Source organism: Rana temporaria, chromosome 9 (assembly GCF_905171775.1).
Source record: "Rana temporaria chromosome 9, aRanTem1.1, whole genome shotgun sequence".
Classification (NCBI taxonomy): Eukaryota; Metazoa; Chordata; class Amphibia; order Anura; family Ranidae; genus Rana; species Rana temporaria.
This window is the reverse complement of record NC_053497.1, coordinates 13169899-13184625: the sequence shown is the minus strand read 5'-3', so window position 1 is coordinate 13184625 and position 14727 is coordinate 13169899. Positions and strand designations below refer to the sequence as shown.

General features: G+C 42.2%; 1 protein-coding gene across 1 annotated transcript in view; it reads left to right on the top strand.

Annotated features, from left to right (window-relative positions):
* The window catches only part of LOC120913109 (rho GTPase-activating protein 6-like), an 84367-nt gene that overhangs the window by 6792 nt on the left and 62848 nt on the right, over positions 1 to 14727 (top strand). Inside the window, exon 4 of the mRNA XM_040322817.1 lies at positions 927 to 1150. Within this exon, the coding sequence (XP_040178751.1) occupies positions 927 to 1150 (224 nt within the window). The remainder of the gene's footprint in view (positions 1 to 926; positions 1151 to 14727) is intronic.

Here is a 14727-nt window from a genome sequence, read left to right as displayed (position 1 = left end):
TGTACCTCTCACCTGTGCTGCCCTCCTGTACCTGGTGACAACTATACAGTACCTGTGCTACCCTCCTGTACCTCTCACCTGTGCTGCCCTCCTGTACTGCTCACCTGTGCTGCCCTCCTGTACCGCTCACCTGTGCTGCCCTCCTGTACCGCTCACCTGTGCTGCCCTCCTGTACCGCTCACCTGTGCTGCCCTCCTGTACCGCTCACCTGTGCTGCCCTCCTGTACCGCTCACCTGTGCTGCCCTCCTGTACCGCTCACCTGTGCTGCCCTCCTGTACCGCTCACCTGTGCTGCCCTCCTGTACCGCTCACCTGTGCTGCCCTCCTGTACCGCTCACCTGTGCTGCCCTCCTGTACCGCTCACCTGTGCTATCCTCCTGTACCGCTCACCTGTGCTGCCCTCCTGTACTTCTCACCTGTGCTGCCCTCCTGTACTTCTCACCTGTGCTGCCCTCCTGTACCTGGTGACAACTATACAGTACCTGTGCTACCCTCCTGTACCTCTTACCTGTGCTGCCCTCCTGTCCACTCACCTGTGCCCTCTTGTACTGCTCTCACCTGTACTGCCCTCCTGTACCTCTCACCTGTGCTGCCCTTCTGTACCTCTCACCTGTGCTGCCCTTCTGTACCTGGTGACAACTATACAGTACCTGTGCTACCCTCCTGTACCTCTCACCTGTGCTGTCCTCCTTTACCATTTAGATCAGAACAATGTAATTGATAGGGGTGCAGCACAGGCAGAGAACACAGGAAGTTATCAGCAAGATTTGTGGCAGGATCAACTGGTATTTTTTGTACTTATTATACAGATATAACAAAACACATTCAGATATTTAAATAGACAAAAAGGGAGAAAAAAAAAAAAGAAGAAAAGATCGTTGTTGTGGGGTACATGCCCTTTAATTCTGTTTTTCATTGTCCTACAGATTCCCCACATGGAGTATTCGGAGTGCCCCTGTCGTACGTCATCGCACAGGACCGCGCCGAGCGCCATCGCTCCAACCTGAGCCGGAACCGCAGAGCGTTTGCAGAAGTGGAGAGCACCGTCCTTAGTTTCCGGGCCCAATCAGGACGAGCGCCAACCACGGAGGCCTTGCTGGAGTATTCAGTCTCCTCCACGTTTCGCAATAGTTTTCCTCAGACAAGACGGGTAAGAGCGCCTCCAAGAGTGGCAAAGCGCGCGTTGCTATCCTGACATGTATGCAAGGTGACATCAGTTTAATGTCAGAATCCAATTGGGAAGATTTCACTTCCTGTCTTGTCTTCACTTCCTGTCATTCTGCACTTCTGTGACCCGCAATTATATTACAGAAACACACACATTGTACATCATATACTACTGTAATAGAGTGGATTACAGGATTTTACAAGCATTTTTAACTAGGGATTATTTTCGGGGTAGGGCTTATATTGCAGCTCTCCTGGAAAATAACGCTAGGTCTTATTTTCAGGGTAGGTCTTATTTTTGGGGAAACAAGGTAGCAGTATGCTGGGCGTCATTCAACCCAGAAAACTGAGGACATCTGGTGGTGCAAATGAAGTACTGCAGGGATCAGCTCCAAGTTGAAGGTATTACAGCCTGGACTGCCCTTTGATTTTGTTAGCTGGAAGTCCTAAATTACTTTTTAATGCTCCCATAATTGGGCTTTCATCATTTTCTTAATGAATACAGAACCACATTAATGCTCCCCTTTTATTTATCTTCCTGGAGATCAGCTTTAAACATGAGTTACATTATAGCTCTAGATTCTGCCTGGAGATTCCGTGACATTCCATCCCTTGTTAGGAAGGCACATGATATCCCTGCCCTGCATCTCTCTGCTACAGTTATAGAAGGCATAGCCGTGCGTTAGCATTTTCTCAGCCACATGTTAGAATGCTGCGAACTGAACTTCACCCCGGACCCTTGTCCGTTAATCGTTCTGTAAACGTCTTTAATTGCTTAGAATTATTATATATTAATAATAAATTAATATACAAAAATGTTATATATATTTTATAGTATATATAAATGATATATACAATGGAATTATATAATATATTATTATAATAGATCGTTAACAATAAATGTAATATTTTATTAAATTTATAATATATATAAAAACGTATAAATATAATTATAAAAAAAAAAAAATACAATATAAAATAAATGTCAACAATATATTATATTAAATAAATAAATAATGTAAAAAATTATATATTATATAATTACGGTGTGTGTGTGTATTATATATATTACACACACATAGCGTAAATAAAAAAAATGTCATTTATTTTATATAATTTTTTTATATAATATATGGTTTACATTTATCATATTTAATATTTTTATTATATAATTACATTTATAAGTAAAAATGTGTGTATGTATATATATATATATATATATATATATATATATATATATATATATACATATACATATATATATATATATATATATATATATATATATATATATATATATATACACACACACACACAATGTAATTATATAATATATTATTATAATATATTGTTTACAATAAATGTAATATTTTATTCAATTTATAATATATATATAAAAACTTATAAATATAATTATATAAAGATATTAAATACAATATAAAATAAATGTCAACAATATATTATAAATGTCAACAATATATTATATTAATAAATAATGTAAAAAATGATATATTATTTAATTACGGTGTGTGTGTATTATATATATATTATACACACATAGCGTAATTATATAATTTCTTACATTTATTTTATATAATATATTGTTTACATTTATCATATTCAATATTTGTATTATATAATTACATTTATAAGTAAAAATGTATATATATATACAATGTAGTTATATAATATATTATTATAATATATTGTTTACAATAAATGTAATATTTTATTCAATTTATAATATATATATAAAAACTTATAAATATAATTATATAAAGATATTAAATACAATATAAAATAAATGTCAACAATATATTATATTAATAAATAATGTAAAAAATTATATATTATATAATTACGGTGTGTGTATTTTTTATATATTACACACACATAGCGTAATTATATAATTTCTTACATTTATTTTATATAATTTTTTTATATAATATATTGTTTACATTTATCATATTTAATATTTTTATTATATAATTAAATGTATACGTAAAAATGTGTGTGTATATATATATATATATATATATATATATATATATATATACACACACACACACACACATTTCATATAAAATAAATGTAAAAAATTATATAATTACGCTACATATGTATGTGTGTGTTTATAGCATATATATGAAAATTCGTCCCCCATTAACAGCCATTGAACCGTTCTAATCGGTGTGACTCAAGTCGCTCCGACTAAGAAAAAGGTTCCTGCGCCATTTTGGGGTGACTTCATCATGACTTGCATTGACCTCCGTTAGAGAAAGAAGTCGTATGCAAGCCACGATGAAGTCACGCAGGGATGACGACTTCAAAGTTGCGCTGGTGTGAACCGGCACTAAGGGTTCTTCATCCAGTTTTAGGCCTCCTACACAGCCGTTTCTGTTTCAGTTAATGAAAGTGTTTCAACCAACATATGAAATTGATGATCATTAGCACCTGCTTGGTATAATGGTACATCGGACTCTAATCCTACAAAATCTCTGACTTTGTGCAAATGTAAGAATTGAGGCCGGTTTGAAGCCAAAGGGTGGTCACACCAAATAATGATTTGATTTAAAAAAAAAATCTGTTCTCTCACTTTGCATTTTGTAAATTGATACAAATAAACAATTTATACTGTACACGGTTATGTCCATGTATAGGCACAATTTTAGTTTTGTTTTTCCGGCATTTACCAATACATATTCAAGCTATAGTTTTATAATGGATATGGGCTGAACATGCACACTCTCAGGTTCAATTCGAGGGTATGTACATCTAAATCGGAGGAAGGGTTTAGGAATTACAGCTCTTAAGAATAGCCACACCTCCTTTTTCAAGGGACCAAAAGTAATTGGACAATTGAATCAAAAGCCGTTTCATGGCCAGGTGTGGGCTACTCCTTCGTTATTTCTTCATCAATTAAGCAGGTAAAAGGTCTGGAGTTGATTCCAAGTGTGGTATTTGAATTTGGAATCTATTGCTGTCAACCTACATCATGTGTTCAACAGCTTCAAACACAAAACAAATCCATCGGAGAGATAGCAGCAACATCAGGAGTAGCCAAATCAACAGTTTGGTACATTCTGAGAAAAGAAGAACGCACTGGTGAGCTCAGCAACATAAAAAGACCTGGACGTCTACAGAAGACAACAGTGGCGGATGATCGCAGTATCCTCTCTATGGTAAAGAAAAACCCATTCACAACATCCAGACAAGTGAAGTAGCAGTACACTCACCAGGAGGCCATTGTAAGGCTTCAAAAATGAAACGAATCCTTCATAGAGATAGCAGAAACATTAGGAGTGGCCAAATCAACATTTTGGTACATTTTGAGGAAGGAAGAATATACTGGTGAGCTCAGCAACATAAAAAGACCTGGACGTCCATAGAAGACAACAGTGGCGGATGATCGCATGATCCTCTCTATGGTAAAGAAAACCCCATTCACAACATACATACAAGTAAAAGTACACTCTCCAGTAGGCCATTGTAAGGCTTAAAAAATTAAACAAATCCTTCAGAGAGATAGCAGCAACATTAGGAGTGGCCAAATCAACATTTTGGTACATTTTGAGGAAGGAAGAATATACTGGTGAGCTCAGCAACATAAAAAGACCTGGACATCCACAGAAGATAACAGTGGCGGATGATCGCAGTAATCTCTCTATGGTAAAGAAAAACCCATTCACAACATCCAGACAAGTGAAGTACACTCTCCAGTAGGCCATTGTAAGGCTTAAAAAATGAAACAAATCCTTCAGAGTGATAGCAGCAACATTAGGAGTGGCCAAATCAACATTTTGGCACATTCCGAGGAAGGAAGAACGTACTGGTGAGCTCAGCAACATAAAAAGACCTGGACGTCCACAGAAGACAACAGTGGCGGATGATCGCAGGATCCTCTCTATGGTGAAGAAAAACCCATTCACAGCATCCATAGTCCAGACAAGTGAAGGACACTCTCTATCCAGGAGGTGGGTGTATTATTGTCAAAGTCTACAATCAAGAGAAAACCTCACAAGAGAAAATACAGAGGGTTCTCCACAAGGTGCAAACCATTCATAAGACTGAAGAATAGAAAAGCCAGATTTGCACAAAAACATCTAAAAAAAAGCCAGGTCAGTTGTGGAAAAGCATTCTTTGGACGGATGAAATGAAGATTATTCTGTACCAGAATGACGGGAAGACAAAAGTGTGGAGAAGGCTTGGAACAGCTCATGATCCAAAGCACACAACGTCATCTGTGGTCACATGGTGGAGCTTGCAGTGTGATGGCACGGGCATGCATGGCTTCCAGTGGCACTGGGTCATTGGTGGTTTATTGATGATGTGACCGAAGCAGCCGGGTGAATTCAGCAGTGTTTACAGATGTAATACGAGATTCAGCCAAATGCAGCAAAGTTGATTGGACAGTACAGATGGACAATGATCCAAAACACACTGCAAAAGAAACTCAGGAGCTTTTGAAGGAAAATAAGTGGAATATTCTGCAATGCCCAAAGTCAATCACCTGATCGCAACCCAATTGAGCATTCATTTCACTTGCTGAAGGCAAAACTAAAGGCAGAAAAGACCCACAAAGAAAGAACAACTGAAGACATCTGTGGTTAGAGCCTGACAAGGCATCAGAAAGGAGGAAAGCCAGTCCTTGGTGATGTCCATGGGCTCCAGACCTCAGGCAGTCATTGCCAGTAAAGGATTCTCAACAAAATATATATATATAAAAACATTTAGGCCCAGATTCACAAACGAGATACGACGGCGCATCTCTGAGTTGCGCCGTCGTATCTATGCGCCTGATTCTTAGAATCAGTTACGCATAGATTTCCCTTAGATCCGACAGGCGTAAGTCTCTTACGCCATCGGAGCGTAACTGCATATTTACGCTGGCCGCTAGGGGCGTGTACGCTGATTTACGCGTCGAAATACGTAAATCAGCTAGATACGCAAATTCGCGAATGTACGCCCGGCCGACGCAGTACAGTTACGCCGTTTACGTGCAGCGTACCAATGTTAAGTATGGCCGTCGTTCTTGCGACAAAATTTGAAAATTTTACGTCGTTTGCGTAACTCGTCCGTGAATGGGGCTGGGCGTAATTTATGTCCACTTCAAAACCAATACGTCCTTTGCGGCGTATTAGGAGCAATGCGCACTGGGAGATTTCCACGGACGGAGCATGCGCCGTTCGTGAAAAACGTCAATCACGTTGGGTCATGGTCATTTTACATAACACACGCCCCCCTGTTCCAAATGTGAATTAGGCGGGCCTACACCGGCCGATTTACGCTACGCCGCCGCAACTTACGGAGCAAGTGCTTTGAGAATACAGCACTTGCCTGTTGCGGAGGCGTAACGTAAATCGGATACGTTACGCCGCCGCAAAGATACGCCGCTTTACGAGAATCTGGCCCTTAATTTATGATTATATTCATTTGTCCAATTACATTTGAGCCACTAAAAATGGGGGGGGGGGGGCTGTGTAGAAAAAAGTTGCAGTTCCTAAAATTTGTACTTGATATTTATGTTCAACCCCTTGAATTAAATCTGAAAGTCTGAACTTCAAATTTTATTCTGGTGACACACAGAGCCAAAAGTATGAAAATTGTACCTGTGGTCCAAATATATTTAGACCCAACTGTATAGATATAATTTATTTATAATATGGTTTATATACAGTATATTCCTATATATTTATATGTATAATTACAATGCCTTGAAAAAGTATTCATACCCCTTGAACATTTCCCACATTTTGTTATGTTGCAACCAAAAACGTAAATGTATTTTATTGGGATTTTATGTGATAGACCAACACAGAGTGGCACATAATTGTGAAGTGGAAGGAAAATGATAAATGGTTTTCATTTTTTTTTTTACAAATAAGTGTGGGGGGTACATTTGTATTCAGCCCCCCTTTACTCCGATACCCCATAACTAAAATCTAGTGGAACCAACTGCCTTCAGAAGTCACCTCATTTGTAAATAGAATCCACCTGTGTGCAATTTAGTCTCAGTATAAATACAGCTGTTCTGTGAAGCCCTCAGAGGTTTGAACCTTAGAGCCCTTTAACACTGGTGCGTTTTTGCCGCGTTTTCGCGGTAAAAATAGCGCTATTAAAACGCTCCCCATGCATCTCAATGGACCCTTTTACACTGAGGCATTGCGCTGGAGGAGCGTTGAGAAAAGTCCTGCAAGCAGCATCTTTGGAGCAGCTTTTGAGCGCTGAAAAAAAACGCTCCAAAAACGCCCCGCTCCGCTATAGGCGTTTCCAGTGTGAAAGGGCTCTTAGTGAACAAACAGCATCATGAAGGCCATGGAACACACCAGACAGGTCAGGGATAAAGTTGTGGAGAAGTAGAAAGCAGGGTTAGGTTATAAAAAAATATCCCAAGCTTTGAACATCTCACAGAACTCTGTTCAATCCATCGCCCGAAAATGGAAAGAGTATGGGACAACTGCAAACCTACCAAGACATCGCCATCCACCTAAACTGACCGGGCCGGGCAAGGAGAGCATTCATCAGAGAAGCAGCCAAGAGGTCCATGGTAACTCTGGAGGAGCTGCAGAGATCCACAGCTCAGGGGGGAGAATCTGTCCACAGGACAACTATTAGTGGTCTCTCCACAAATCTGCCCTTTATGGAAGAGTGACAAGAAGAAAGACATTGGAGAAAGAAAACCATAAGAAGTCCTGTTTGCAGTTTGTGAGAAGCCATGTGGGGGACACAGCAAGCATGTGGAAGAAGGTGCTCTGGTCACATGAGACCAAAATGTAACTTTTTGGCCTAAAAGCAAAACACTGTGTGTGGCGGAAAAACTAACACTGCACATCACCCTGAACACACCATCCCCACCGTGAAACATGGTGGTGGCAGCATCATGTGGTGGGGATGCTTTTCTTCAGCAGGGACAGGGAAGCTGGTCAGAGTTGATGGGAAGATGGATGGAGACAAATACAGGACTATCATAGAAGAAAACCTGTTAGAGTCTGCAAAAGACTTGAGACTGGGGCAGAGGTTCACCTTCCAGCAAGACAACGACCCTAAACATACAGCCAGAGCTACAATGGAATGGTTTAGATCAAAGCATATTCATATGTTAGAATGGCCCAGTCACAGTCCAGACCGAAATCCCATTGAGAATCTGTGGCAAGACGTGAAAATTGCTGATCACAGACGCTCTCCATCCAATCTGACAGAACTTGAGATATTTTACAAAGAAGAATGGGGAGAAATGTCCCTCTCTAGAAGGGCAAAGCTGGTAGAGACATCTCCAAAAAGACTTGCAGCTGTAATTGTAGAGAAAGGAGGTTCTACAAAGTATTGACTCCGGGGGGCGCCATACAAATGCCCCCCCACACTTTTCACATATTTATTTGTAAAAAAAAATTGAAAACAATTTATAATTTTCTTCCCACTTTACAATTATGTGCCACTTTGTGTTGGTCCATCACAGGGGTCTCCAAACCCCGGCCCGCAGGCCACATCCGGCCCGCTTGTGTGTTTTATCCGGCCTGCAGTGTAAACAAAGCTGTCCATGCTGCCACACCGTGGCATGGAAGCAGCGCCGTTTTTTTTTCATTGGCTGCTGCCTGGGACCACCGAGGTGCGGCACCTCCCCACTTCCCGCCCGCTGTTTGAAGTTACGATCCTTCCACGAGTGACGTCACAGGTGCGGCACCTCCCCTCTTCCCGCCCGCTGCTACACTCGTGAAAGGATCGTTAATTCAAACAGCGGGCGGGAAGAGGGGAGGTGCCGCGGGTGCCGCTGTGCTGAAGGGAACATTGCTGGGGACACCTCTGATGGGGACACTGCTGATGGGGACACCTCTGATGGGGACACCACTGATGGGGACACTGCTGATGGGGACACCGCTGATGGGGGCACCACTAATGAGGACACCACTAATGGGTCCCCCCTTCATAGTGTCCCCATCAGCGATGATGGGGACACCGGTGTCCCCATAAGTGGTGTCCCCATCATCAGAGTCCCCATTATTGGTGTGCCCATCAGCGGTGTGCCCATCAGCAATGATGGGGACGCTGCTGATGGGGACACCGCTGATGGATACACTGCTGATGGATACACTGCTGATGGATACACTGCTGATGGGGACACCGGTGATATTTTATACATAACTGATTTTTTTTTTCGGCCCCTGAATACTTGTAAAATCTACAATGTGGCCCTCGTGTTGAAAAGTTTGGAGACCAGGGATGGACTGGCCATTGGGACAACAGGGAGTTTCCCGGTGGGCCGATGGCTCAGTGGGCCGGCTTCAGTGACAGCGGACCGCCGCCCCCCTCCGCTCCTCTGTCTCTCCCTCCCTGCAGCACTCACCTGGGGGGAAGAGAGAAGCAGGGGAAGGACCGGAGGAGCAGGGGGGAGGGGACAGACAGCTGACTCAACAGCTATGGCCTGGGAGTTTCTCACTTCTGCCTAATCTTGTCCCATAAGGGGGCCCAAACTGATTATTTCCCCCCGGGTGAAATAATGTCTAGCTTCCCCACTGGTACTGCCTATAAGAGTACCAGTATCTAATAACGTAGAACGGCTAGTGAAGGGGACAGGGGGCTTGGGTGGGCGTGGGGGGGGGGGAGCGGGAGTTGTCCGGCCGCCATGGGAGAGACCTGTCAAAGTGGGCCAGTCTGGATGATGTCCAGGGCCAAATTTTTGTCCCTGTCCAGCCCTGTTGGAGACCCCTGGCCTATCACATAAAATCCCAATAAAATACATTTACGTAACATGACAAAATGTGGAAAAATTTCAAGGGGTATGAAAACTTTTTCTAGACACTGTAATTCTTGTTTTATATACATTATATTTACATGATACTCTATAAAGAGAGAACAGTCACTCTTATCTTGCACTCAGCAAGTAGCACAATTCTCCCATCCTTATGTGGAATGTTATTTGCATAAGACAGTCGCAGAGGAGGGGGGAGGGGAGGGGGGGGGGAGAGGAAATACGTTCCAGATGTTGCGAAAGCTGGTCTGAAGCTGATTCGTCATCATCTGTCAAATACAAGGAGTCTTGGGTGGCTTCTAAATAAATCTTCACTTCCAATGTAAACTGAGAATCGTGTATGGACTACTGGAGTCTGACTTGGTAATGGTCTGCTGAGAACCTCTTTTACAGCAGGGCAGGGAGAGGGGGGCGGGGCAGGACTGGAGGGGGGCCGGGGCAGGACTGGAGGGGGGCGAGGCAGGACTGGAGGGGGGGCGGGGCAGGACTGGAGGGGGGCCGGGGCAGGACTGGAGGGGGGGCGGGGCAGGACTGGAGGGGGGGCGGGGCAGGACTGGAGGGGGGCGGGGCAGGACTGGGGGGGCGGGGTAGGACTGGGGGCGTGTTGACATGAAAAATGCACATAAGTGGAGAGACCAGACCGAGTAGAGGGATGACCTCTTCAGTCTGCTGCTGCTCTTTCCACCGTTCTGTGGGGCTTGTGGGCATTACTTAACCACTTAAGACCCGGACCAAAATGCAGCTGAAGGACCCGGCCAGGTTTTGCGATTCGGCACTGCGTCGCTTTAACTGACAATTGCGCTGTCGTGCGACGTGGCTCCCAAACAAAATTGGCGTCCCTTTTTCCCCACCAATAGAGCTTTCTTTTGGTGGTATTCGATCACCTCTGCGGTTTTTATTTTTTGCGCAATAAACAAAAATAGAGCGACAGTTTTGAAAAAAATATTTTTTTACTTTTTGCTATAATAAATATCCCCCAAAAAATATATAAAACAATTATTTTTTTCCTCAGTTTAGGCCGATACGTATTCTTCTACCTATTTTTGGTAAAAAAAATCGCAATAAGCGTTTATCGATTGGTTTGCGCAAAATTTATAGCGTTTACAAAATAGGGGATAGTTTTATTGCATTTTTATAAATTTTTTTTTTTTTTTACTACTAATGGCGGCGACTGCGACATTATGGCGGACACTTCGGACAATTTTGACACATTTTTGGGACCATTGTTATTTTGCGATTCGGCAATGCGTCGCTTTAACTGACAATTGCACAGTCGTGCGACGTGGCTCCCAAACAAAATTCGGCAATGCGTCGCTTTAACTGACAATTGCGCGGTCGTGCGACGTGGCTCCCAAACAAAATTGGCGTCCTTTTTTCCCCACAAATAGAGCTTTCTTTTGGTGGTATTTGATCACCTCTGCGGTTTTTATTTTTTGCGCTATAAACAAAAATAGAGCGACAATTTTGAAAAAAAATGCAATATTTTTTACTTTTTGCTATAATAAATATCCCCCAAAAACATATATAAAAACATTTTTTCCTCAGTTTAGGCCGATACGTATTCTTCTACATATTTTTGGTAAAAAAAAAAATCACAATAAGAGTTTATCGATTGGTTTGCGCAAAATTTATAGCGTTTACAAAATAGGGGATAGTTTTATTGCATTTTTATTAAATATTTTTTTTTTACTACTAATGGCGGCGATCAGCGATTTTTTTTTCGTGACTGCGACATTATGGCGGACTCTTCGGACAATTTTGACACATTTTTGGGACCATTGTCATTTTCACAGCAAAAAATGCATTAAAAATGCACTGATAACTGTGAAAATTAAAAATTGCAGTTTGGGAGTTAACCACAAGGGGGCGCTGAAGGGGTTATGTGTGACCTCATTTGTGTTTCTAACTGTAGGGGGGTGTGGCTGTAGGTGTGACATCATTGATTGTGATTTCCTATATCAGGGAACACACGATCGATGACGGCGCCACAGTGAAGAACGGGGAAGGTGTGTTTACACACGGCTCTCCCCGTTCTTCAGCTCCGGGGACCGATCGCGGGACTCCATCGGTGATCGGGTCCCGCGGTCACGGAGCTTCGGAACGGGTCGCGGGCGCGCGCCCGTGACCCACGATTGGGCACTTAAAGAGGACGTACCTGTACGTGCTTGTGTCCAGCCGTGCCATTCTGCCGACGTATATGTACAGGAGGCGGTCCTTAAGTGGTTAAATACGGGTACAGCACCTTTTTGGTTTATCCCAATCTGAGAACTGACCTGAAAGTGGGTGTAAAAAAGGACCCTGTGGGTGGAGAGTGTGCTTTTGCCGAGGAATTATGGGCGGAGTTGCATATGAGTGTTCATACTGCAAAGTTAAAGGATAACTCCATCTTTGTTGGAAAAAAAATACATCCTATACAATTGTTACACAAGCCAAAAATTTGAATTTTTGGCATCCTCTGCAATAGGAATTTCAGTTTTGGCGGGATATTCCCCGATACTTCTAAAAGGGATACAGACCCTGTAGCTTTTCTCATTAGAACACTGAGTGAGCACCAGGTCAATGTAATGAACCAGATCCTCCCATTCGGAATCAGTCTGCACAGTACATGGTGAAATAAACAGCTGGGTCTTCATTGAAACAAGAAAGTAGGGAGTCGCTACGAAGCTTGTTAAAACCCCACAATGTACTTTCATCACCCAAATGGGAAAGTGGAGTTACTCTTTAACTGTAAGTAGTGTGATTCATCTGTAGTGTGTCCCATCATTGGTATCAGTGGGAGGAATAGTGTCCCATCATTGGTATCAGTGGGAGGAATAGTGTCCCATCATTGGTATCAGTGGGAGGAATAGTGTCCCATCATTGGTATCAGTGGGAGGAATGGTGTCCCATCATTGGTGTCAGTGGGAGGAATGGTGTCCCATCATTGGTGTCAGTGGGAGGAATAGTGTCCCATCATTGGTATCAGTGGGAGGAATGGTGTCCCATCATTGGTGTCAGTGGGAGGAATAGTGTCCCATCATTGGTATCAGTGGGAGGAATAATGTCCTATCATTGGTGTCAGTGGAATGAATAATGCCCCATCATCAGTATCAGTGGGAGGAATAGTGTCCCATCATTGGTGTCAGTGGAAGGAATAGTGCCCCACCATTGGTATCAGTGGGAGGAATAGTGTCCCACCATTGGTGTCAGTGGGAGGAATAGTGTCCCATCATTGGTGTCAGTGGGAGGAATAGTGTCCCATCATTGGTGTCAGTGGGAGGAATAGTGTCCCATCATAGGTATCAGTGGGGGGAATAGTGTCCCATCGTTGGTATCAGTGGGAGGAATGGTGTCCCATCATTGGTGTCAGTGGGAGGAATAGTGTCCCATCATTGGTATCAGTGGGAGGAATAGTGTCCCATCATTGGTTTCAGTGGGAGGAATAGTGTCCCATCATTGGTTTCAGTGGGAGGAATAGTGTCCCATCCTTGGTATCAGTGGGAGGAATAGTGTCCCATCATTGGTATCAGAGGGAGGAATAGTGTCCCATCATTGGTGTCAGTGGGAGGAATAGTGTCCCATCATTGGTATCAGAGGGAGGAATAGTGTCCCATCATTGGTATCAGTGGGAGGAATAGTGTCCCATCATTGGTGTCAGTGGGAGGAATAGTGTCCCATCATTGGTATCAGTGGGAGGAATAGTGTCCCATCATTGGTATCAGTGGAAGGAATAGTGTCCCATCATTGGTGTCAGTGGGAGGAATAGTGCCCCATCATTGGTGTCAGTGGGAGGAATAGTGTCCCATCATTGGTGTCAGTTGAAGGTAAATAGGGCCGGCTAAAAACAAGGTAAGGGCCACTTCTAGCCCTCAGGCCACAGTTTGGAGACCACGGCTTTATAATAAAGATGTAAAGAAGCTGGTAGACTTAGACTGACCATACACGGGTCGATTTTCGAAAGAATTTTCTTTTAAAAAATCAGAAATTTTGCGTGTTTTGTGATCTGATGGTGCCACCATTGATTTTGAAATTTGACCAACCAAGCCTTCAATTCCACCTCCTGTTGCTACAGAAAAGAATTTTCATGGCCGGGAATCTTTCCTTTCCGGGAATTTCCTTTTCTTGCACTAATGCGCATTTTTTTTTCGATTACATTTCTCGCGCGATTCTCCCATCATTGATTAGAAAATCGTTTGTTTTTCAAAATATTTCCAACGTGTCAGAAATTCGATGGCCACACGGAAATCGGCTGTTGCTGCGGAATTCCGCTAATGGTGCGAAATTCGAACGAAAATGCTTAGATGGGATTTTAGAGAAAGAAAATTCTTTCGAAAATTCGACCTGTGTATGGCCAGACTAAGAGGTCCTTTTCATGCAGGGCCGCCAACAGGGCATGCCTCCCCCCAAAGAAAAAAAAATAAAGAAAAATATATATATATTAAAATATATATATAAAAAAAAAAAAGGAGGGGTAGCCACCCGGGGCCCTGGGGACCTCTGGGCCCTTTAATAAAAAAAATACATATATAAAAAAAAGAAAGAAAAAGAAAAAGGAAAAAAAAGAAATAAGACAAATATATAAAAAAATTATTTATTTTTTATAAAAAAAATGGGGGTGGGGGGGTTGCCATCCGGGGGGCCCTGGGGACCTCTGGGCCCTTTATTTATATATATATATATATATATATATTTTTAATTAAACATTTATAAAAATAAATAAGAAAAGGGGGGTACCTATGGGCCCTTTAATAAAAAAAAAAATTATATATATATATATATATATATATATATATATATATATATATATATATATATATATATATATATATATATAT